This window comes from Octopus sinensis, linkage group LG5 (assembly GCF_006345805.1).
Source record: "Octopus sinensis linkage group LG5, ASM634580v1, whole genome shotgun sequence".
Taxonomy (NCBI): domain Eukaryota; kingdom Metazoa; phylum Mollusca; class Cephalopoda; order Octopoda; family Octopodidae; genus Octopus; species Octopus sinensis.
In genome coordinates, this window is record NC_043001.1 from 92400688 (window position 1) to 92427804 (window position 27117).

General features: G+C 39.8%; 1 protein-coding gene across 1 annotated transcript in view; it reads left to right on the plus strand.

Moving 5' to 3' along the window:
* Window positions 1-6005: 6005 nt before the first annotated feature.
* Window positions 6006-27117, plus strand: part of LOC118763565 — a 32646-nt gene continuing 11534 nt past the window's right edge. Inside the window, exons 1-4 of the mRNA XM_036503141.1 lie at window positions 6006-6015; window positions 7144-7454; window positions 15573-15882; window positions 24770-24922. Coding sequence (XP_036359034.1) covers window positions 6006-6015; window positions 7144-7454; window positions 15573-15882; window positions 24770-24922 — 784 coding nt within the window. The remainder of the gene's footprint in view (window positions 6016-7143; window positions 7455-15572; window positions 15883-24769; window positions 24923-27117) is intronic.

Consider the following 27117-nt stretch of genomic DNA (forward strand, 5'->3'; position numbering starts at 1 on the left):
ACACCATCACGAACATATGTGCAAGACACACCCCATTAAGATCTGCAAACAAATCTAAGTGTCGAATCCCTAGAAATAGAAAATCTCTCATAAGGAAAATTAAAAGAATCAACAAAACAGCAACACACCAACCTGACTGCCATCTCGTCGCTAGAGATTAAAAAACATAAACTCCAAAACAACATGATGTCTATCATCAATAGTCAGCGAAGAGCTGAAGAGGCCTGGGCCATTGAGAAGATCAAACTCAATCCCAAAGTGTTCTTTTCATTTGCAAAAAAACACAGAGTCACTGGTTCTACTGTTGGCCCTCTGATTGATGAAAATGGTACTCTTCAAGACAATGCCAAAACCATGGGAGAGATATTGCAGAAACAATATTGCTCTGTTTTCAGCAATCCTGATATGACTGATCTGGGCTGTATCAGTGATGTTACTCCCCAATACACTTTATCGCATAACATTTGGCGCTCCTGATGTCTTAGCAGCAATAAAGGAAATGAAGCATAATTCAGCAGTAGGTCCCGATAGGTTCCCTGCTTGTGTCTTGAAGAAGATGTGTCAAAACCAACTTGCACTCCCTCTAGCCAATCTGTGGCGGAACTCACTGGATGCTGGATATATACCAGAGGACCTTCTATCCCAGTCTGTTGTCCCAGTTTTCAAAAAAGGAAACAAATCGCTTGCCGTGAATTACCGTCCAATCTCACTCACCTCTCATATCATCAAGGTATTTGAGAGGGTGCTGAGATCGCGTATGACTCACTTCCTTGAGAGGCATAATATGCTGAACCCCAACCAGCATGGATTCGTAATGGGAGAGATTGCCTGACGCAGCTACTGCATCATTTTGATGACATTTTGAGAGCCTTGGGAGAAGGTTCCAACACTGATGTCATCTACCTTGATTTCAGCAAGGCCTTTGACAGGGTTGATCATAAGATCCTTCTGAGAAAGCTGTCCAATATTGGTGTCACTGGAAAGTTGCTGCAGTGGATCAAGTGCTTCCTGTCTAACAGAACCAACATGTTGTAGTCGAAGGAGTCAAATCCAGCCCAGCCAAAGTCAGCAGTGGTGTCCCACAAGGCACTGTGTTGGGCCCACTTCTCTTCATCATCTACATAAATGTATTACTGATACCATCAAACACAGTAACATCAGAACCTTCGCTGATGACTCCAAGCTCCAGAAGGTCATCAATGGCGTGGATGACCGAATAAACCTTCAGTCAGACCTACTGGCTGTTGTCCAATGGGCGGAAAAGAATAACATGTTGCTAAATGAAGACAAATTTGAACTGATCCACTTTGGAAGGGAGGACGCTCTGAAACTCCCATACTCTCTTCCTTCTGGAGAAATTCTCATGGCATCCAACAACATCAGAGACCTGGGAGTAACAGTGGACAACACATAAGTGGGCTACACATATAAGCAGCAAAGTTGACATGGCCCGCAGAATGTGTTCCTGGATTCTCAGAACTTCAGTCGAAGATTCCCACGCTATTATCCTTCCTTCTCCACTTTGCCCGACCCCACCTTGAATACTGCTGTCCACTGTGGTCTCCCTACACAAAACAAAATATTATGCATTGAAGCTCCCCAGAGGTCAATCACAAAAAAGATAGATGGCATGTCAGACCTTGACTACTAGACTAGGAAGCTGAAATTGTATTCACTTACGACGCCGTGAACGCTACTATCTGTATGATGGAAATATTCCACCAGCACTGTCCGAATGATGTGGCATCACTTCAAAACATCCAAGGCTTGGACCACGTGCATCCGTCCAAACAAAAATCTAAATCGCATCACATAACGACACGGCACAACTATTTCACCTCAATTGGACCTGCTCTCTTCAACATTACACAGGGCACGTCAAAAAAGAAACTGACCACACAAAATTCAAGAAGTCTTCGGACAAATTCCTTCAAACAGTACCGGACAAACCACCCACACCCGGATATGTCTCCGCAAACAATAACTCTCTGCTCGAATGGGCCTTGGTGCCCAAATCCTGAACTGAAAGACTTCACCAGGTGGTGCTATTAAGTTAGACATGGCCTGGGCCAATAGTGGCCAAAACCTTTCTAAGTTATTCTAAGTTATATACATGTATATATATATATATACAAACATGCAGTGAACGACAGATGGATAGTAATGTTTTCATATTCGTATGTGTATGTCTGCTCGTGTATAAGTATATGGCTACATTCATACGCTGCGAAATTCGCCTAGAGAGATCATATTCTATGTATATCTATATATACATGTTAAGTAGGACATACGGATTTCCAATGGATGTTTATCCTGCTTCGGTTGCTAATAATTGCTTTTTTTAATAAGCATGCTGACTATTTTTGACATCAGTGACTGGCGTCACTTATATTGTATATATCAGTGGATTTCTCTGGTATGCAGTGAGCAAACGTCTGTCACTGAGGAGGCGCATTTCGCTAATATCACGTCATCTGACTGTTCCAGTACCCATGCTACACGGCTCTGGTTTGCTACCGATATGTCTGTTGTTCGCCCCGTACGTGTATGTGAGAGGATTTTTCAGTGCGAAAACCACAGTATTTGGTGTTCTTATGCCCATACTGAGTAGGATATAAATATTGGCATTGCTTTTAAGACGACTTTCATTGTAAATATGTATGTTTATATATATGTATATATATATATATATATATATATATATATATATATATATATATATAATATATATATATATATATGAACTAATTGCGTGGCAATTTTTAACATCTATGTATTAGTCTTGTTGGGTACCTCTCTAGCAGTATATTGGATATATGTTATCCCATGGTGGGTTGAATTTTCAACCCCTATCTCATTTTATAACCTAAATATATATATATATATATATATATATATATATATATATATATATACATACACACACACACATACACACACACGCACACATATATATATATATATATATATAGGCGCAGGAGTGGCTGTATGGTACGTAGCTTGCTTACCAAACTCATTGTTCCGGGTTCATTCCCACTGCGTCGCACCTCGGGCTGACCAAAGCCTTGTCAGTGGATTTGGTTGAAGGAAACTGAAAGAAGCCCGTCGTATATATGATTATATATATATTATAATATATATATATGTTTGTGTGTTTGTGTTTGTCTCCCCATCATCGTTTGACAACCGATGGTGGTGTATTTGCGTCTCCGTAACTTAGCGTATCGGCAAAAGGGACCCGATAGCATAAGTACTAGGCTTACAAAGAATCTGTCCTGGAGTCGATTTGCTCGACTAAAGACGGTACTCCAGCATGGCCGCAGTCAAATGACTGAAACAAGTATAAGAGTACATATATTATATCATGTTATATTATATTATATTATATTATATTATATTATATTGTATTAAATTATATTATATTATATTGTCATATAACATACACATGCAAACACACAAAGATTTATATGTTCTTTTATTTGTTTCAGTCATTTGACTTCGGCCATGCTGGAACACTGCCTTTAGTCGAACAAATCGACCCCACGACTTATTCTTCGTAAGCCTAGTACTTATTTTATCGCTCTCTTTTGCCAAACAACTAAGTTACGGGGACGTAAATACACCACCATCGGTTGTCAAGCGATGATGGGGGGGGGACAATCACAGACACACAAACATACATACACACATACATATATAAATATATATACGACAGGCTTCTTTCAGTTTCCGTCAACCAAATCCACTCACAAGGCTTTGGTCGGACCGAGGCTATAGTAGAAGACACTTGCCCAAGGTGCGACGCAGTGGGACTGAACCCGGGACCAAGTGGTTGGTAAACCAACAAATATCAAGGGGTTATGTTTGTAGAGGCCACAGCCCATAGAGAACTAGCCCATAGATTTAGAAAATCTCTGAAGGGCGCTAAATTTAACGTTAAGGTCGTTGAAAAGCCAGCGAGCTCCATCAGATCACAACTATGTAGGTCGTATCCCTTTGAGAATACCACATTCACCAGTGATAACTGCATGGTATGTAAGATTAACCCTGGCATTAACTGTAGAACGAGAAGCGTAGTCTACAGCATAATGTACATAGAGGGTGCTTGTAAAGACAAGAACGGAATATACATAGCTGAGACATTTGGGATCATTGCGCATAGACTAAATGAAAATCTTAGACAATATGGCGATAAAAGAAAACAATCTTCCATACTCTACCAACATGCCAAAGACCAACATGCCAAAGACCAACATGCCAAAGACCAACATGCCAAAGACCAACATGCCAAAGACCAACATGCCAAAGACCAACATGAAGGCGCACTGTGTCAACCTGTCTTTCGCATTTCATTCAAGCACTCGAAGGACCCAATACTCAAACAAGTACAAGAGAACGTCATCATTTATGAAATATCCTCAGTACGAAATAGGGAATATGCATAGTCATACCGCAATACTCACAGTCGAGCACAAACACACACATACATACATACAAATGAGGATTGAAGCACCTGACCACATACACACAAGCACACTTCACACAAGGACACATATGGAGACGCACATCCATACATAACAGACGCACACATATAGGCACACAAACACACACATGGGCACACTCAAACATGCTCACACAAGGAGTCTGAGGAACATATAGACACACACACAAACACACACACACTAATATGAACACACCAGCATCTTGCTATGCAAAATACGTACATACATATAAACGTGCACACATGCTTACATATATATATATATATATATATATATATTATATATATATATATATATATATATATATATATATATATATCTATATATATATATATAATATATATATATATATACATATGTATACATACACACATACATGCGTACACACAAACACGCAGAGTACATACATACATATATATAAACAAACGTCCACAGATGCATAATTACATGTATTTGCATACCTACACACAATATGCATACACGGCGAGCTGGCAGAAACGTTAGCACGCCGGGCGAAATGCTTAGCGGTATTTCGTCTGCCGTTACGTTCTGAGTTCAAATCCGCCAAGGTCGACTTTGCCTTTCATACTTTCGGGGTCGATAAATAAAGTACCAGTTACGCACTGGAGTCGATGTAATCGACTTAATCCGTTTGTCTGTCCTTGTTTATCCCGTCTATGTTTAGCCCCTTGTGGGCAATAAAGAAATATACATACATGCATATGTGTATGCACACGCACACTGACGCACACGCATGTATACACAAAAAAGGACGCAATTCCTAATGTACAGTGTCAACTACTACTGAAAAGGTTGCAAGTCGCAACGAAGATTTTAGTAAAAATAAATAAGTAAATGAGTGGAAATCGGTGAGTGTGTTAAATTAATAAGGCACAAAATACAAGAGAATTACTCTCTCCAGACACAATAAGATATGCTTCAACACACGAAATCACATAAAGAATCTTGCAAACCAAATACAAAAACGAAATTGTGTGGTAAGTAGCTTGCTTACGAAGCACATGTTTTCGGGTTCAGTCCCACTGCATGACACCTTGAGCAAGTGTCTTCTACTATAGCCTCAGGCATCCAAAGCCTTGTGAGTGGATTTGGTAGATGGAAACTGAAAGAAGCCTGTCGTATATATGTACATATGTATATATATATATATATATATATTATATATATATATATATATATATATATATATATATATGTGTGTGTGTGTGTGTGGTGTGTGTGTGTGTGTGTACGCATGTTTGCCCCCTCCCCACCAACATCGCTTGACAACCGATGGTGGTGTGTTTGCGTCCCCGTAACTTAGCGGTTTGGCAAAAAAGACCGATAGAATAAGTACTAAGGTTTACAAAGAATAAGTCCTGGGGTCGATTCGCTCGACTAAAGGTGGTACTCCAGCATGGCCACAGTCACATGACTGAAACACGTAAAAGAGTAAGTTAATTCAAATATCTCGATAATAATGATTTTGGGGGGTTTGCATTAATGCAGATATGTAAGTAATATATTTATTATTGAATATAATAATTATTTCAAATTTTTGCCACCAGGGCAGCTTGTGGGAGGGGAAATGAGTCGATTACACCGACTCCAGTATTCAATTGGTACTTATTTTATCGACCCTGAAGGATGAAAGGGAAGTCGAAAACGGCAGATTCTGCTAACTCGCCGTTTTTTTTCTGTTTTACTCTAGACACAAGGCTTGACATTTTGGGGGATGGGGGTCAGTCGATGAAATCGACCCCAGTACGTAACTGGTACTAAATTCATCGATCCCGAAAGGATGAAAGCCAAAGTCGACGTAGGTGGAGTTTGAACTCAGAACGTAAAGACAGACCAAATACCTATTTCTTTACTAACCACAAGGGGGGGCTAAACACAGAGAGGACAAACAAGGACAGAAAAACGGATTAAGTCGATTACATCGACTCCAGTGCGTAACTGGTACTTAATTTATCGACCCCGAAAGGATGAAAGGCAAAGTCGACCTCGGCGGAATTTGAACTCAGAACGTAACGGCAGACCAAATACCACTAAGCATTTCGCCCGGCGTACTACCGTTTCTGCCAGCTTGCTGATTTATTATTGAATATGCTAATATATATTACGTGCAAAACGCCACCCCCCACGTCCAATGGACGGTGCTGAGTTGTCAAACATTTAAACACGTGCATTCTTCTCGCGTACGCGTAGTATCGATCGCAACAGCTGGTGTACTTGCGCGTACAAATGCACGTTCCTACGGCTTTATCGATGGCATTCTCATCGATTTTTGTAATTTTTTTCAAGACTTATATACGCCCTGATACCGCCAGTATCTACATATCAAATTTGAGCGCAATCGGATGGAGGATGTCCGAGATCCTAGAAGACACACACACAAACAGACAGAACGGATTTTATATAATAGATTTACATGTTTTTGAGTTATGAAGCAATATGTCGTGATCTTTGAATTTTCTTATTGTTAAATGGAATTTCATCAAACTATTTCTGTCATATATGACTTTATAGACTCCTTATCGTTTTGCTTTGTGTCGAACTATATATGTTTTTAAGGAGGTTTTATATGTGTTCTACGGATTACTTGAATTCATATTGTATATTCATTGCGTATTCGCAGATGATGCAGGTAACCTAAAACCAGTTGGTGGAACAAAGCCTAGAATGCAGAAAGAATTCAGATTGAATTGTAATATTGGTTCCAGTCCTGATGTCACCTGGTATTATGAAAATGGAGATGTCTTAATGAAATATCGTGATTGTACAGAAATTGGTGGCAACAGCTCTCGTTTTGCAGGCCGTGCACAATTTACTTGCGAACCCGTGCAAAAGAGGTCTATTTTAACGTTTGTTCCTATCCTTCTCAAAGATGGCAACTTCAGTATTATATGCATGACTAACTTTCATGGAAGTGAATACAACATTCGAACAGTCGGTATGTACTTGTTAAAGTTATTTACAATAGCCGAATTTTTGATCATCTCTCATTATCTTTCACTGTTCTCTTTCTTTCCTATATATGCATACATGCATACATGCATGCATGCATACATACGTCCATACATATATATATATATATATATATACATACATTCAAACATCGGTCTGAAGGAAATTGAAACTGGAATTGTAACATTATTTCTCTAACTATGCTCAAAGGTCTCTAGGCATACAGCTCCAAGTATATTTTTCTTTCCAGAAGCTGAAAACATTCCTCCAATGTTTCTTCCCAATTCTACAAGCCCAGAGCTGGCACGGTCAATGTTGGTAGTATGAAAGATATGTCTGGAGAGATATCTGAGATGCTTGAGCGGAGAATGTAGATGAATGGTGTGTCTAAGAGACACGATGGAGGGTAGCCTCAACTAGACTGCTTATGGGGAAAGGGTGAAGATTCAAGGTTTTCTGGCTTGGCAACAATGAACGCCTAAGTAGTGTAGGTATTCTACTAGCAGAGAAATGGATGGATAAAATGATTAAGGTAGTCAGGGTATGTGATAGGATTATTAATCTAAGAATAGCCTTGTCTGAGGTAACTGTGTCATTTATCTCTGCATATGCTCTGCACGCCGGCCTCGATTCTACGAATCCCTTCTAAGTACTACTCGACGACGAAAGACGATGGCATTCTCATCATGACAGGAAACTTCAATGGACATGTTGGAAAACACGCTGATGTATTTCGGGGTGTGCATGACGGTTACAGCTTTGGCTCTAGAAACGAGGAAGAGACAAAGCTGCTGGAGTTTTACGATGCTCATGGCTTACTGGTCTGCAACAGCAGCTCCAGAAAATATGCCAACCATCTGATTACTTATCAATCTGGGGGTCACATCCGCGATGATGACTACATCCTCACCTAATACAAGGATAGATTTATGTACAAGAACAACTCAACATAAGCTAGTGGTTAGTGACTTCAGGCTTAGGGCCAGAAAGATCCTGCGACACAAGCCAATATGAAAAAGGAGGCTGTGAAGTCTCAAAAATCCTTTAAACGGGCAGATATTTAGAGATGTCCTCAATGAGGCATATGATGATAAGGAGGGCGACATAAAGATATATAACGTAGAGGAAAACTGAAATGTTCCACGAGACAATCTATTAAGGGCAACAGACCAAATTTGTGGTTGAAGTGAAGTCTCTACCAGATCAAGGGTGACGTGGTGGTGGAACAGTGACGTTGTTAGGGCCATAAAAGAGAAGAGGGTCGAGAAAAAAATTGGAAAAAAGTGGGGGGTGTAGCATAGACTCATATCAGAAGGTTAAAAGATGTGCTAGACGTAAGGTTTATTCAGCTAAGGTAGAAGTAGAAAACAAAAGGTTTTTCAATGCCCTACAGCGTGGACATCAGAGATTTGGGTGCGTCAATGAGAATCGAGATATGGTAATAGAGAAGTGTGTGTGTGGATGAATAACGGTATGCTTGCACTTTATTGATGTGGATAAGAAAGAGGCACGGAAAAGTCACTATGCGAGACTGTTGATTGTAGAGAATGATGGGATAAATGGAGCCTCCCTCATCTGGACCTGAAAGTATGGTAGATAAGGCGATTAAAACCATGAAAATCCTGAAAGCCCATGGTCCATCTGGAATCACAGTTCAGATGCTCAAACTATCCGGTAAGGTAGGATATCGGTTGGTTACCTGCATAATTAATCAGGTCCTTCAGGAAGATGTATTACCAGTGTCTAGCGTAGCAGCATAACTGTTAGCTGCTACAAGGATAAGGGTGACGCTTTAGATAAAAGCAATTATAGAGGCATCAAGCTCCTGAACCAAGTGATGAAAATTACGGGGAGAGTTACAGCCCAATTAACTAGCACCAGAATTAGGCTAGACGAAATGCAGTTCGGCTTCGTCTGGAGAAGAAACACTACTGACGCAACTTCAAGAAAAGTACTTAGTTAAGAATATATCATTATACGAAGTGTTATCAAAAAGGTCCCGGATTAGTTATGTTTAGTAAAGAAATAAATTATTTACCTAAGTTTTACCATTATCTTTTTCGAAATAATCACATTGTGTTCCTGTCATTTCAAATCCAGCCTGGAAGTCATTTTCCATGAGTCGAAGACCTTGCGCGATTCGCTCTGGGTCTCGACAACGGTGTTAAAACAACCACCTTTGAGCTGCATTTTCACCATGAGATAGTGATGGAAGTCTGTGTGTGCTAAATCTGGCGAATAGGGCGTGTACAGAAGCGATAGCGTGTGGTCTTTAGCGAGAAACTCATAAGTGAAAAGGGCTCGATCACAAGTTGCGTTGTCATCGTGAAAAATCCAGTTATTCGCGCTGCACAAATCCGGTCGCTTTCGCAGAATTTCCTCTTTCAAACGCTTCAAACGTCGCAGTAGGACTCTCGATTGACGGTCAGGCTCTGGGAGACGAATTCTCGATGCAAAATACCAAAGATATCGAAAACAAATGAATGAGAATGCTCTTGATTAAGCAGCAGCTTTGTCATGCGCCTGTGCCACTCCAAACATTGCGTGCAATCCATTACTTCGCCACCGTAAGCTTGCCGAAGCATACTCAATGTCTCTGTAGCAGATTTTCCATTTTTATCGCTAAATTTCACGTTGAATCTTTGTTACAACTTCCTGTCCATGACAAAAATCGCAAATTATAGCAACACGTGAGTTTACTACTTGTGAAGTAAACACTGCTATGTCACTCGGAACACTGCATCATGAAGATTACTGCTAGCTCTCACTGTGCACTGTGCTGCCAACTGTTGGCACACTACAGAACTAATGCAGGAAGTTTTTGATACCATCTCGTACCTGGCATTCGTTGATCTAGAGAAAGTCTTTGATAGAGCTCCCTGCTGTGAAATATGATGGGCTCTGAGGAGGCTAAATATAGACGAGTGGCTTGTGAAAGCTGTACAGATCATGTACAGAGACGCTGCCAGTAAAGTAAGAGTTAACCAAGAAACAGTGAAGAATTTGGCGTACAGGTATGGGGCTCATCAAGGTACAGTCCTTAGTCCCCTTTTTTTTCATCATTGTCTCCCAGCCATAACAGAGGGATGTATGACGGCAACTCCTGGTAACTATTATATGCCGATTATCTTGCCCTCATACCGGATTCCATGTCAGAGCTCGACGAGAAATTCCAAGCGTGGAAGTAAAACCTGGAATCTACAGGTCACAAAGTTAACTTAGCAAAGATTAAGGTCCTAGCAGGTAAGAAAACTGATAGGACCCAATCCGCATCAGATAGGAACGGTGTAAGCAGCAACTCATACGGTGTACCAAGTGAAAGCTATGGACACACAAGAGATGCAGTGGATTAACAGGAACGTTATCAGAGAAAATGTGAAAGATGCACAGGATCCATAAAAACGTGACTCGGGAAATGGATTCTCTTAAATGATTTGGTGGCTCATTAGAAGTAAGAAATACTTTCTGATACCTAAGGAACCAAGTTAGATGTGGGGGAGAATGCACAGAGAGTATGATAGAATAAGAATAGAAGCGTAAATGCTGGTAGAGAAAGCTGTACTCGGAGACTGCAAGAGTAGGAAAACAAACTTAGCTTTGTCATAGATAGATTATCCTAAAGTATACGATTGGATCCCACATTCTTGGATTGTGGAATGTATGAACCTATTTGGTATTGCATCGAACATTGAGCGGTTGCTTGGAAAAAGTATGGCGAAGTGGAGGATGGAACTGACAGCATATGGAAGAAGTTTAGGGACAATAGAAATCTAGAGAGGCAGCATCCAAACTACCTGTTTCCACTGATCTTTGTACTGTGCTTGATATCACTAACACTGATTCTGAGGAAAGCAAAGGCTGGGTATGTATTCAAGAGCCGCCAACAAAAAGTCAGCTACTCGTTATTCGTGAACGACTTCAAACTTTGTGGTAAAAAGGGATCCCAAGTTAGTTCCCTCGTTGATACGGTGTATACTATTAGTGCTGATATCAGAATGGAATTCGGACTGAAAGAGGCAAAATTAAATGTATGGATGGGCTAGCGATAACGACGCGGGGAGTGGGAGTTATGAAGCGAATAGAAGAGACGGGCTATAAGTACTTGGGGATATTGGAAATGTAGAAATTGATGGAGAAAGATATGATAGAAAAACTTAAGGTGAAGTACTTGCGCAGACTGAGACTGATCCTAAAGTTGAAATTAAACGGACGGAATAAAATTGAAGCTATCAACATCTGGCCGGCTTCACTCTTTAGATATGGAGCAGGGGTAATCGCGTGGACAGCAAACGAACTAAGCAGCTTAGACAGAGAGACAAGGAAGTTACTGACTCAATATGGGATACTCCACCCAAAAAGTGACACAAACAGACTGTATGTACCAAGAAAAAGAGGAGGAAGAGGACTTATTGGATGCGAACACAGCATTAGAGCAGAAGAAAACAACATATCATGGTGTGTAAAAAATACCACAGAACCGCTATCATTGGGAGTAAGAAGGTCAGGTTTGTATAGGATGGAAGATTGCAAAGATAAAGCACTGTACAAACACTTCAAAATGAATGAAACTGAAAATAGGTGGATAAAGAAAAGAATGTATGAACAATTTCATAGGGATATTGAAGATAAGACAGACAGACAGACAGAGAAAAAAAGCTGGCTATGGATGACTAAAAGTGATTTATAACCGGAAACGGAGGCTCTAATCTGTGCTGCATAAGAACAAGCATTAAGAACCAATTACATCAAATACAGAATATACAACACATCTGAAAGTGATAAGTGCAAAATTTGTGTACAAAATGGTGAAACCGTATGCCATATTACCAGTCAATATACGCCACTAGCTCAGAAAGAATATAAGAGACGTCATGACAGCCGAGGAAGGTATTGTAACAAGTATGGACTCGAAAAATAGGAAATAAGGATTGTGATGGGATCTCCTGGTTCAAGAGAACCTCTTGGGATAATCAAGGAGCCCCACCATCCAAAATCACCCAGATTACCAAGGACAAGAACCACTCCATCTTTCTTCCGACTCACAGGACTACACTGAGAGTGACTGAGAGTGTTACCATCCACTCTTGCCATTTTTAAAACTTTCACCCACCTCTTGATGAATTAACTCTAGGGCAGCACCTCCCTCCCCAACCTCACTTTCATTAAGACGACGCAGGAGACCCGGTAGTTGTTGGCAACAGCTACCGGATCTCTTACTTCATTTTACTGATCATACGCCCTCTGATAAATATGTCTCCAGGTGTGTGTGACAGCACGGAGGACCTCCTCCAGAATCAATGAGTGCAACCATGCCCACGACCTGACGGGATGTATAATAAGCAGTATGGACGCAGTGTCCTAATACCCATCCATTGATGTTGATTTTGCTGCGGAGAAAAGTGTGGAGGTGATCAGCGAGAGTGATGTGGAGTTTCGTGCTGTTGACACTGAAGAACTAGGCCTCCTCCTGAGACCAACACGCGGCAATGTTAATTTAGATAAACATGAACTTAGTTGTTTCTCTCCCACTAGATCGATAAGCAGTAGACCCATCCCCACTGAAACTTCTATTGCCAAGAACACCCCTAAAGATATGGAACGGGTGGACCAGAACTATACGGATCCCCGAAAATAATGATCAGATTAAAAAGAAGGCCGCTCGCACATGCGGTGTGTGCGATGACCAAGACTACACTCAAGAGCCATATATTTAAGTTCAATAACAAGATATAAGCCCAAGTGGAAGGTGCGGCCATCGGTGTCAGTATTGCTGGAGATGTGGCTAACCTATTTATGGTATGGTGGGATAAGAGACATAAAGAGAAATTAGCAGAGAACTCTATAAACCTAGCCATCTACTCCCGCTACGTGGATGATATCAACATAGTAGCCAGAGCACCCCTACAAGACAATGTTGATGATCTAGAAGCTAACACTATGGCGAGCATCCAGCAAATAGCTAACTCCATCCACCGGAGTATAGAAATAACGATAGACTACTGTAGTAAGCACCCTAACTATACATTACTCGTTTTAGACACTGAACTCTCATTAGAAACGAAGAACGGTAAGTTCCAGATCCTTCAGCCTCATTATACCATGGCCTTTAAGTACCTTGTTCACAAGAACACAGTGATTACGGAAACGTCAAGTTCAACATTGTGGGAGCTGACTTGGTGAGAGTGATGAGGAAAGTGTCTTGCATGTGCGACGCTATGGAAGTGGAAAGACATACAACACTTCATCCACCGCATGCAGTCCTGTGGCTACAACCAAAGGAACAGGATTAGGGTGTACAAAGGAGCCAAGACTAAGTACAAAGCCATCATACAGAGTGATGTTAAGGGGATCCCCCCGCTGTGCAGGAGTAAATCCTGGAACAACACGGAAAGGACCAGTAATAAGATGAATAATGCCAACATTTGGTATGATAACAAAAAATACCAGAGCGTCATGTTCGTTTATGCGGCGAACTAGCAATCCTTTTAAGAAAAATATTAAGCTAATCTACGAATTAAAGTAGTAGAGAGGCTCTGCCCCTTTAAAATCCCCGATCTTTAATACCTATAGCTTTGATAAGTCCCCCTATACGAAGTAAAATTATGCTGTATGTAGGATGAACTCACAGGCTAACTGTAAGGTTAGGAATGTAGTGTATAGCCTACAGTATACCGAGGGGCGGTGCAGAAACATGACAATTACCTACAAAGGAGAGACTGCACGCAGCATAGGAGAGCATATAGTTGAACATTGGCGAGAGCTCAAAGAAGGGAAAAGCTCGTCGGTGCTCTACCAACATGCTCAAGCAGAATAATAGCATAGCGGTTAAAGTACTATCGACACATGGAACTGACACGACACTTAGACGGATTACAGAGGTTACGCACATATCAGTAGACAGACTGAGCCTCAATAGAAAACATGAATGGAACAGTAACACCCACCACCACACCACATGGCTAAAAACAGTAGGGATGTGAAGAGAGAGGGAAAGAGGAAAAAACCGTAAATAGGGTAATACACACACAATACACATATATACACTTACTTGTGATACTTATAAGAAACAGAGATATATGTATAAAAAAATTAGTAAATAAATGTATAAGTAAATATATAAATATATAAATACATCTGCCACATACCTGTGATAAATGTAAGTCAGAGATAGATAAAATAAATAAGTAAAATTATATAAAGGACATGGACACATACGAAGCGGACCCATACACATATACAAATACACATATATGAAACTTCATGGACGGCCATAACGATGTCAACAACACAACTAACATGGTCAGGAGCAGCGGCGGTGCCAATGATCGCAATAACAACAAAAGCCACGATAGCAACACCGTGGGCGAAAACACATACACAGAGGAATACAGGAACTGTGCTATTGCTTTGGGGGCGGGGTGTCTTAGGACAGCAGCAGCACAATGGGATGAGAGGCTGAGGCTGAGGGAAGGTCACACTACTGCTAAAAATTATGACACATACACAAGCATATACACTCAGATACACCCACACCCACATACACACACATGCACACACAAGCGTGCACAAGCGCGTGTGCAGATAACAATACACATCGTAGAGGAACAGAAAGTAGTAAGCGGAGCAAGAAAACACACGCAAACGAAAAGTATCACTGAAGAGGTCACAGGTGTGTAACGTAAGATTTCTGGACAATGGACATGAGTTAAAATAATAAGATAAGAACAGTAATAAACGAGTGAAGGAAAAATATATAGTGCGTGTGTTTATTTGTCAAATAAATAAGTAAATAAAATGACTATCCCGAAAAACAACACTGTATGTAGATATATAGAAAAGAGATAGAAAGTTGTATTGGGTAAACTATATTTTAATAAATTTCTGTTGGTCTGATACCTTAATCTGATTATTAGCTCATTATGTAGATTAATTAGACCTAATTTGCACCTCAGAATTTCGAACACCTCTGTAGATTATAAGTTACGTCTACTATCACCTGTGTCATAAATTAAAGAGAAACCGGGAAAAGGAGTGATTGACATTATTTGCTTTCAAGTTCCAGAACAAGCTGTCCTCCGTTTACATGAATTTCTTTTAATTACAGACACAAGAAAATTAACTACTAGTAATGTAGTTGGTACTACATATATTCAAGGAGATAGAACAGCAACATTCGTATGCCCTTTAGACGAGGGAGACTCACTTTCTCAGTGGAAAGGAGACAACTTTACAGCCAACTGTTCCGGATCAAATTCTAGAAATCAGTTAAAATTTTTTGCAATCAATATAACATGTGACCCGAAGAGTTCAACTTTAGTCCTCATGATTTCCCATCGGGTATCTAAAATGGAAATGTTTTGTGACAGTTACTTAAAGAAAAGAAAAGTATTTAAAGTAACAACACCTGAGTGTAAGTCTGATTTTTTGATTTTTGATTTTCCAGTTTCAGCTAATGAGCTGTGGCCATGCTGGGGCACCGCCAGTACATTTAATATGTATAATTTCCCAATACATCCTCTTTTACTCATATAACATAATAACGTTTCAAATAATGCTATCTTCCCTGGCATTGACATTCCTATATAATAATCTAAAGCGTTACTGTAAACTCAGGCAACTAGATACACTGCAGGACAAACTCTGATGAAAGTGAAAAAACTGCCAAAATGAACACCTTGCAGACCAATACCTTTGACTATTTTTCCTTATAGATTCATTATTGGCAAATAGAAAATCATATACGAAAACCTACTGAAATGTTTAACATTTAATCTTTATTTCTTATTCTATGTGTTCTTTCCAGCATTATTCTTCTGTTTTCGTTCTGCAATTCCCATCTTCTCCATCTATCAACTTGTCCTTAAAGTATTTTTATCTTTGTTTCTCACAAATTCGTCTGCGCCAGTATGGTTCTCTACGTTCTGTTTGTTCTTCTTTTGTACCCAACTCTGTCTGTAGCAACCATAGCTGCAGCCCAAATAATCTTGTTAGTTTCAGTTATATTTCTCGTCTGGAATAGCCCAAGGGCTGAATCTATCTTTTCGGTTTCAACTTTGAGCTTGTATTGATCAATGTACCTCAGATTTCAGAGGTGGGTGCTTGATCCTGGTTATCTCTAATACATCGGCACAGCATCCTCACTGTTTCTTGTTGATCATCATCGTATTCTTTTGATATAACACTTCCTATTACTTCAGGTTCATTTGCTGAGAGTGCATTTACATTTACAATTTGCTCTGTCTTCACTACCGCCTTTCATTTTTCTGTTCTCAATGGGAACGATATCTGATGAAGTATTATTTCTATCTTTTACTTTCCTTTTTATCTCTCCTATTTCTATGTCTGTTAACCACCCTTTTGCTCTTATTGCTCTTGCCTGGTCGGCTAACCGTTGCTCACTTGTCTCGAAGCGTCCTATCCCATTCCATTTTGTTTTCATTCGTTGTCGGAATCCCCTTCTGCTGGGTTCACTCTTGATCCAGCATCCAATTATCGTTCGGTTTGTCTTCTTATCTCATCTTCTTCTCTGCCTCTGACTTTGTGTACAAGCAGTCTTTGATGACGACTAGGCCTGTGCAACTCAACCACAGAGCACCTGCCGGACGAAAGGCTTTCACCTTTGGTTCCAGCCTCATTAACACCATTATTTGATATATTTATTTTATACATCTTTATTATACATACCTATTGAGGTATGTGTTTTAAGGTTAGCCAACAACCGGTATTTTTATCGAGACACCATCTCTAATAAGATTGTCAACCAAGACTGCAAAGTTGGATCTGTTCCCTTTGCATTTCTGTGTGTTGGGGATCATGATCGTGATTCTCAATAGGAGACAGGTGAGCGTAATTTGGTCCCGTATCTTCATCCAAATATTGCTCCAGAGTTAAGTCCCTATTCGCGGTTCATTCGCCTTCATCCCAGGCATGAAGCCGTTGGACAGGTTGTCACCACTTTGAATACGGAGTCCAATCTACCCCAGTTTTAAATCAGAATGTTTCTACTCCTAGACAGACTGCCAATCAAGGCTCACGAGTTCTGTCAACCTGTTTTCGGAATGGCCATTGATTCTTTTGAGTTCCTCTGCCCTTTGTCGGGTTTTGTATTTTATCTCGTGGGTCTCGAAAATCCACCCTTGTCATCAAGCAAACTTAGTGGAGTTGCCGGTTTAGTCGCTGATGACTCGACGATTTCACAATGCTACTTGTTTATCATTCCGGGTAATTATCAATCTGGGTAATTGTTTACTTGTTTACTATTATATATTTCTTTATTGCCCTCAAGGGGCTAAACATAGAGGGGACAAATAAGGACAGACAAAGTGATTAAGTCGATTACATCGGCCCCAGTGCGTAACTGGTACTTTATTTATCGACCCCGAAAAGATGAAAGGCAAAGTCGAACTCGACGGAATTTGAACTCAGAACGTAACGGCAGACAAAATACGGCTACGCATATCTCCCGGCATGCTAACGTTTCTGCCAGCTCGCCGTGTTGTTTACTATTATAATTACACTATTACTACTATAATCCCTATCTTATTATTTACTTGTTCACTACTATAGTTTCACAATTATCACTATACTTATATCATTACTATAAGGCCTAGAAGTCCTAATATTGTCTCCCCTGATTTCTTTAGACAATAGAGTGGATGAAAACTCGGCCATATCTGCAATAGAGTGGATGAAACCATTGCACATATCACAAACGAATGCCCTAGATTTGCCCCAAACCACTACAAGTTGTGACGACACGACCAAGTAGTGAAAGTGCTACATTGAAAATTGTGAAGAGTGGGAGCTAGAGAGAAGCAAGACGTGGTATGAGCACAAACCGCAGAGATTGGCGGAGTCGGAGACAAACAAAACTCTCTGGGATTTCCTATTCCAAACAGAATAGGTGCTAGAGCATAACAGACCGGACCTGGTGGTAGTGGACAAAATGTACCACATGTGCTATATAGTTGATGTCGCATATCCCTTTGACCCACGAACAGCAAAAAAGAAGGCGAAAAAATAAATAAATGCCACCCTCTTGAGTACGAAATAGCCCTGCTATGGAAAGTGAAGAAGGTAAAAAAGTGCCAATTATTGTTGGCTCCTTGGGAACAGTATTAGAAGGCATCAAGAGAAATATCAAGGAAAATGGAATAGAGTACCCAACAGAACTGTTACAAAATAACAATTACCATAATAATTATACTAATTATAACAAGAACACCATTAGTTTCTGTAAAAATAGAATTACAAATCTGGTAATAATTATGAGTATGACAGTATTAAGAAGTGCAGCGTGGAAGGTGTTTATACGCCATTTAAGAAACACACAAAAACCGTTAGATTCACTTCAACACTTAAATTTAATTTGCCAAAATATTTTCGTCGCTTTGAGACCGTGACCTGTTCACTAACAAAATTCCGTGCTGCATCAGTTACGTACTGGGGTCGATCTAATCGACTGGTCCCAACTCTCCAAAAATTTCGGTCCTTTTGCCTAGATTAGAAATGAATTTATTGTCTGATACCTAAAAAATCTGCCATCCCCCTTCTCTTATTCACCTATTTTGTTTTTATTTGTTTATTTTCTCAATGTTAACTGAGATCATCTAAAGTTTAAATACCAAACTGACTTTCCTTAAGATATATTTCATCTCAGCTTGCTATCTTTCTACCATCCCTCTCCTTGTATTTAATTACTTCCTTGTATTGATCCTAAAATTTCAGTTCTTATTTGATTTTCAAGTATGTATATCGCCTCGAAAAAGTTATGTTAACATAAATTTTTAGACATACCTGATATCAGAGTCAATTCAGTTTGAAACGACTTGTGCATTGTATCATTCGTTTATTATACTTAAAGATACTTACAAAGCTGAAACGCATGATGGCCTTTTCTGTGGTGTAATCTCGTGTTAAAAGAGTGTTATTCTCCATTCTAGTTAATGTCTTTTTATAATATAAAGATAAGATGGGGTACCCAAAAGTAACCGGAAGCATTCTTTGTGGAACAATACCGTTGTAGTTCAGGCTTTCATTGCTAGAAGCCACTTTATGCGACACTCAAGTATCGGTCTGCTGACCAGCGTTGTCTGCTGACCAGCGTTGTCTGCTGACCGGCCATGTGGTGCGTCTTTGTTATGCAGAGTTTCTCCCTTGTTCGTCGATTTTTGCGATGGCTGGAAGGAAGGAACAGCGTCATACTTTTGTGAAATTCTGTTTTCTGCTAGGGAAAATGGCAGCTGAAACAGTTGTGTTGCTTCATAGAGCTTACAAGGGCGCTGTTAACAAAACATAAGTTCACGAGTGGTTTTCCCGCATTGGGAATGGTCATTTGTTGCTTGATGGCCAACCTCGTCCAGGGCGACTGTCGACATCCTGAATGAATGAAAGCATCATGAAAATTCATGAACTGATGTTGGAGGAGCGTCACGAACAACTGAAGAACTTGCTGATATGACTGGTGTCTTCTGGAGCTCCTGCCAACGAATTTTGGGCGAGGAATTGCGAATGAAAATATTTGCAGCAAAATTTGTGCCTCGTTTGCTCAAGGATGATCAAAAACAGTCACGACTGAATGCGTGTTCTGAACCGAAAGAACAGCTGGAAGTTGATCCGGACCTTTTTTCGAAGGTTATGACTGTTTACGAAAACTGGTGTTACGGAATTTGAAGATGTGGGAGAGGTGAAGAAAAAAACGACAAATGCGTTAAAAGGCATCACTTCGCAAGAATTCCAGCAATTCTTCGGATAGTGGAAACTGTGCCTGAACTGATGCATTGGTTCCAATGGAGACTACTTTCAAGGCGGTATAAGTGTAAGCGAGTAAAACTAAGTGAATAAAATAATATTGCAAAATCCCGGTTTCTTTGGGTGCCTCTCGTACATATATGTGTACGAATCTCCTCATGTGATCTTATGATGGGTATCTCGTTAAATAAACACTGTCTCGCTCGGTTTTAATACTGCACGTTGCTAGCGACTATGTTTAAACCAATTTCCGTCTCTCTCATTTGTTACATACTCAATGTACACTGAGGAGATACCGTGATAGATCCAACAACTATTGTAAAAGTACTGTGGATGACATCAGGTAGCCATAGGGCAGTGAACGGCATCATCAGCTTACTACTAGATACAGACCCAACACTTAAATATTTATTCATATGTGTGTATGTATATATGTATATGTGTGTGTGTGTGTGTGTGTGTGTGTGTGAATGTGTATTTATGTATACATTCGTGCGTGTGTGTGTGTCTATCTTTATATTTTCGATAAATGAACTTAAATAAAACGTTGAATGATTATCAAACTTTTCTTAATTCCCATTATTTTGTTTATATATTTATTTGTATCTATCTCATATATATTTTCAAATGTGACTGCTTGTTAAATATTCCTTATTTTTAAAAGAATGTTACTGTAATAATTTTGCTTACACTTTCGTGAAACTCTATAAAGAGTGGATTGTTAATATCACTACCGTCTTTCTTTTGTAGCTACGGGAGGTGCACTGGGTGGTAAGTAATATATATTTTGAAAGTATTTTTTATTGATGATAGAATTCAAAGTATTGTATATTATCTTATGAACAGTTTTTACACACACACACACACACACACACACACACACACATGTATATAGTCACTTCTTTAAATACATACATGTATACAAATATACACAAACATACGGGAAATCATGATAAGCATAAATTTATAATATTAGTTCATACGCATATTTCTCCTTTATGGTTGCTTGGGATCCTGAATTTAATGTTCTATGTGTATTTGTGTACCTAAACAGAACAGATCATACGGGAATACTTTATTGCATTAAGTTGCAGGGAACTAATGCCAAGAATTGTGTAGATCATGAGGAATTATATAAGCATTGTGTGGCGGCGCAATGGCCCAGTGGTAGGGCAGCGGACTCGCGGTCGTAGGATCGCGGTTTCGATTCCCAGACCGGACATTGTGAGTATTTATTGAGCGAAAACACATTAAGCTCCACAAGGCTCCGGCAGGGGGTGGTGGTGAACCCTGCTCTACTCTTTCACCACAACTTTCTCTCACTCTTTCTTCCTGTTTCTGTTGTACCTGTATTTCAAAGGGCCAGCCTTGTCACTCTGTTTCACGCTGAATCTCCTCGAGAACTACGATAAGGGTACACGTGTCTGTGGAGTGCTCAGCCACTTGCACGTTAATAAATGAGCTGCGACGTCACTGGTGCCAAGCTGTATCGGCCTTTGCCTTCCCCTTGGATAACATCGGTGGCGTGGAGAGGGAGGCTGGTATGCGTGGGCGACTGCTGGTCTTCCATAAACAACCTTGCTCAGACTTGTGCCTCGGAGGGTAACTTTCTAGGTGCAATCCCATGGTCATTCATGACCGAAGGGGGTCACAAAATATAAGCATTGTGAGAGGGAAATAGAAAGAAAGCAATTGGCAGTGAAAGAAAAAGTGAGATTAAAAAATAAGAGAGAAAGTGGGTGAAAGGGAGACAGAGAAGACAAATGGAGAATGAAGAGAGAAAAAGAAGACAGAACAGAAAAAGGGAGAAAGAAATGCAGAGAAAACAGGAAGAAATTTAAAAAAAACGGAAGAGAAACAAGAAGGGAAGGAAGAAATAGTAAGTTGGACAACAACAAAAGGGATAAATAAAAATATGAAAATATGAGCAAAACGCCCCCCGTCCAATGGACGGTGCTGAGTTGTCAAAATTTTAAACCAAATTTTCTCAAAACAACTTGTCCGACCGTTCCATAGGCCTCCCCTTTGAGAAAAACTGATTTAACCTAAATTTGAGACACCAGCAACAGAAGAAATAAAGACAGACATTTTCTCGCGTACGCGTAGTATCGATCGGAACAGCTGATGTACTTGCGCGTACAAATGCATGTTCCCACGTGCATTCTCACCTGGAATCGATTTTTGAAAATTTTTCAAGACTTATACACGCCTTGATACCGTCGGTATCTACATATCAAATTTAAGCGCAATCGGATGGAGGATGCACGAAATCCTAGAAGACACACAGACAGACAGACAGACAGACAGACAGACAGAAAAGATTTTATATAATAGATATAGCATTCGTGATAAAGTAAGTGAAATTAATATAATTGATTAATTAAATAAAGTAGTTAATAAATAGATACAGCCAATGGATAGAGAAAAATAAAAAAATGCGTAGTAGGAAAGAGAGCAATGTGTGTGTGTGTGTGGTGTGTGTGTGTGTGTGTGTGTGTGTGTGTGTGTTTGTGTGTGTTTGTGTGTGCATTTGTGTGTGTGTTTGTGTTTTTCGTAATATCTCCTACATTTGCTCCATATATATCATAACTACTAATATCATCAAGTATAGTAGTTGCTTAGGCACTATACTGGAAGTAGATTAGATAATCTTCGTGGGTCTCTAAACTCAAGAATAGCAGTCGTACATTTTCTTAGTGAACATAAGATACAATATATCCAATCGTATATAAATTCACGCAGTCAGGTATATGTGCACGCATACATAAGCATATTCATATACATACATATAAATGCATGAATATGGACGTATGCTCATTAACATATGCTGTAGCTGCTGCTATCACAACTACTACTACTACTACCGCCACCACTACTACTAATAATAATACTGCTGCTGCTGAAGTTGTTGCCATTATTGTTAGAATGATCCAGTAGATTTCTCACCTTAATTCCAATTGCTTATCCTTTTGCAGACCCTTCTGTTAATCGTAGAAGGATCGCATATTTGAGAGGTTGAGGTAGGTGGGCTCGGTTGCATGCATTTGAACCAGGCCTTCGAGCCCAGAATTTTTGAGACCTTTCCATGTTTCTAAGTTTCCTTTTGTGTTTGACGTCGATTATAAAATCTCCCGGACATTTCGTTTATCCTGTTGGTTGTCACTGAAAGGAGTAGATTTGAGTATGTCATATAGGAGGTCATGTACGACTGCATCTTGCTTTTCAGATAGTCGAGATGAATTCAATTATTTTACTGGATCAGACAGGTTATCGTTTGCAAGACTTCGTACTTCGGATCTGCATGTGCAAACAGTTTAGTGAAGTGCATAGACTTGAGACGAAACAGTGACGTCGAAAGATGTTTTGTTTTATTTACACAGACTAAAAATTGTGGAGCCACCCTGATAACATTATTAACAAGCTAATACAGAGTTATTTTGGTTGAGAAGAAGCCGATATGAGTATTCTGTAGGAGGTCCCAGGATCCTCTTTGGGATGGATCAATGAAAAAAACTGAAATTTGTGTCATGAAAGAACAGTACATGAAGGTATATTTTGCTTTCCTGACTACTACTTAGCATAAGTTGTGGTTGCAGGACACCAGGTCGTAGTTTTTCGCTCATTTGAGGAGTTTAAAGGCAACTGCATACAAACACCTTAAGAGGTGTGAGAAAATAGAGCAAGACACACATGTAGTGCGGACTACAGGAATCGAAAATCTTTATTGAATACATGATTAGAAGGATGAATTTTGGGGACGATGGGTGCCGCGTAAGTACCAACCCTACACTTATTAAATAGGAGCTATTGTAGTGTCTATTCTGGTATGTACAGATGGGTTTAGGGTTACATTTCTTAGTTAGAAGTATACAATATGTTTTCGAAGACGGTAAGTAGAGTCAAGGGTGGCACGCTGGCAGAATCGTTAGCACACCGGGCGAAATGTGTAGCCGTATTGCGTCTGCCGTTACGTTCTGAGTTCAAATTCCGCCGAGGACGACTTTGCTTTTCATCCTTTCGGGGTCGATAAATTAAGTACCGGTTACGCACTGGGGTCGATATAATCGACTTAATCTGTTTGTCTGTCCTTGTTTGTCCCCTATGTGTTTAGCCCCTTGTGGGTAGTAAATAAATAGGTAAGTAGGGTCGAGAAAAGAAGTTGTTTGCGGTGACAGAAATGTTTCTGATGGGAATATTGCTGGGCTTATAACTGAGTGTGAGGATGGTGCTGCTAATGATAATGATGGTTTGATGTTAATATATTTGAAAATAATAACTATTATTATCATGCTTACCTCCCCTCTCACATCAGTTCTAATCGGAGCAAACCTACAATCAAAGGAATACGAATAAGACTACATTATCCATTGAGTTTTCCGTTGTTCAGTACGGGTTGTGATTCGAGAGCGATATGAATACTGTTTTGTAACAGGCAGATTGCCTAAAGAGTTCCCTACCTTGGCTTGCATCGTGTGAAATGTATAATGATATTGAAATGCATGCATAATATTTTAATGAAATTTGTATTTGCTTATCTTGTATTGTAGATAACTTGGAGTACGTTGTAATTATAAGTTTGTTGATTCTTCTCCTGATTGCCGTGATTATCTTTAATGGTATATGTTTTATGACGTCTGTAGGACGTCACTACTGGCTTAAAAGGGCAGATACGTTTGAGAGTACAACGTCAACTCAGAGATGTAAGTAAATAATAATGCAAATTGTCTATATACGTATATGTGTATGTATATACATATGTACATATATATGAACATACACAAGCACACACACACATACGCACGTACACACACGCACACAACCAAACACGCATGCACACACACACACACATCATATATATATATACATTTATGTATTATTCTTTTACTCGTTTCAGCCATGCGGTAACAGTCATGCTGGAGCACCACCGTAGTATTTCTGATTTCTTCAGTCTGGGGTGTTTCATACTACCACTCCTGTATGTGCCTTTGTCCAAGCTGTTGGCCAGTTTGGTGTATAAGGAAGTGTGATTCTGTTGCCCTCATCTCTATATCATCTTGAGTTCATCCGGAATGATGAAGAAGAAGTTGTCTAGTTCCTTTTTGAAGACATTTACTTCCACCTTATGCAGATTTCTTAAATTTTGTGGCAGGACATATATATATATATATACAAGTGTGTGTGTGTGTGTGTGTGGATGTTTATATATACTCGTAATATGTATACATATGTATGTATCAAAATAGAGAGAGAAAACGCGGCGAGCTGGCAGAATCGTTAACACGCCGGGCAAGATACGTAGCTGTATGTCGTCTGCCGTTACGTTCTGAGTTCAAATTCCGCCGAGGTCGACTTTACCTTTCATCCTTTCGGGGTCGATAAATTAAGTACCAGTTACGCACTGGGGTCGATGTAATCGACTTAATCCGTTTGTCTGTCCTTGTTTGTCCCCTCTATGTTTAGCCCCTTGTGGGTAATAATAAAAAAAGAAAATAGAGAGAGAAAAAAGGCGAGTGAGCAAGACACGTAATGCTGATATCACGTTGCTTTATGGAATTTTCCAAAAAGAATCTGTCTTAGTAAGTCAGCTTGGTTGTACTATACCCTAAAGGACCCCTTTTCCCCCTATTTTAATATCATGTCAAAATAAACAGCACATGCTGTTACAGGTGATGCCCAGTTAGAATTTTCTTTAGGTTGAGTATCCCATCTCACTCAAAAGGTGCTGGATAAGATTTGGCAAGTATGTGGCTCGTAGCAAACAAGCTGATGTCGACCAGAAACACATGCATCAATGGTTACGAAGCTCAGGGCTAAAAGCAGAGAGTGAAGATGATGAATGAAACAACCATTTTTCCCGGTGTGAATTATTTAAACCCACAAAACTCTCTTTCTACATATGCGTCATATATATAAAGATAAATCATGTACATGATGACTCTTCCAATCAGTTAAAAACAGAAGCGATGAGAGCCACTGTCTGGTATTGCATCAGGGCATTTATTATTATTATTTTTTTTTTTCCTTCTTTCAAATTTGCTTCCATTTCTTGCTGAGTGTCTTCCCGACTCCTAGGGCAAAGAAACTCATAGTATACATTGGTAGGCCAACATTGGTAGACCATTAAACTAAACTCACTAGTTCGTTCATTTTTTTTTAAGTTAAATTAAAATACATGGGTAGTAATAGTTCTCACATCGACAATGCTCTTCTCAATACGTGTGATGTACCAGTTAAGACAATCTTTTGCACTTCTTGCAGGGATGGTAAGCTAGGGATCATTCTCATATAATTTTCGGTTCCCTTCTTGATCATTCCTAGTGCTCCTACGATCACTGGTATTGTAACCGCCTTGAGATGCCACATTTTCTCAATTTCAATGAGCAGGTCTTTATATTTTCTGAGCTTGTCAAACTCTTTCGCCGAGATATTATGATCACAGGGGATGCTCATGTCGATCAATAAGCAAACTTTATTGTTTTGGTCTTTCACAACAATATCCGGTTTATTGGTTTTGATGGTTCGGTCTGTATGTACTAGAAAGTCCCACAGAATCGTTACATTTTCTCCTTCAGTTACAGCTTCAGGGTGGTGATTATACCACTTGTCGGCAGTTTTGATATTGTAATGCCGACTTATTAGCCAGTGTAGATATCGGCCAACTCTGTCATGTCTTAATTTATACTCCACTGGTGCTAAGACTTTACATCCAGAGATTAGGTGGTCCACTGTTTCAATCATGTCGTTGCAGAATCGGCATTTTGGGTCTGCTCCATTTTTCATCACATTGGCCTGGTTGTTCCGGGTTAATAGGCTTTGATATTGAGCAGCCAGGATGAAACCTTCGCTCTCTGCTTTTAGCCCTGAGCTCCGTAGCCACTGATGGGTTTGCTTCTGG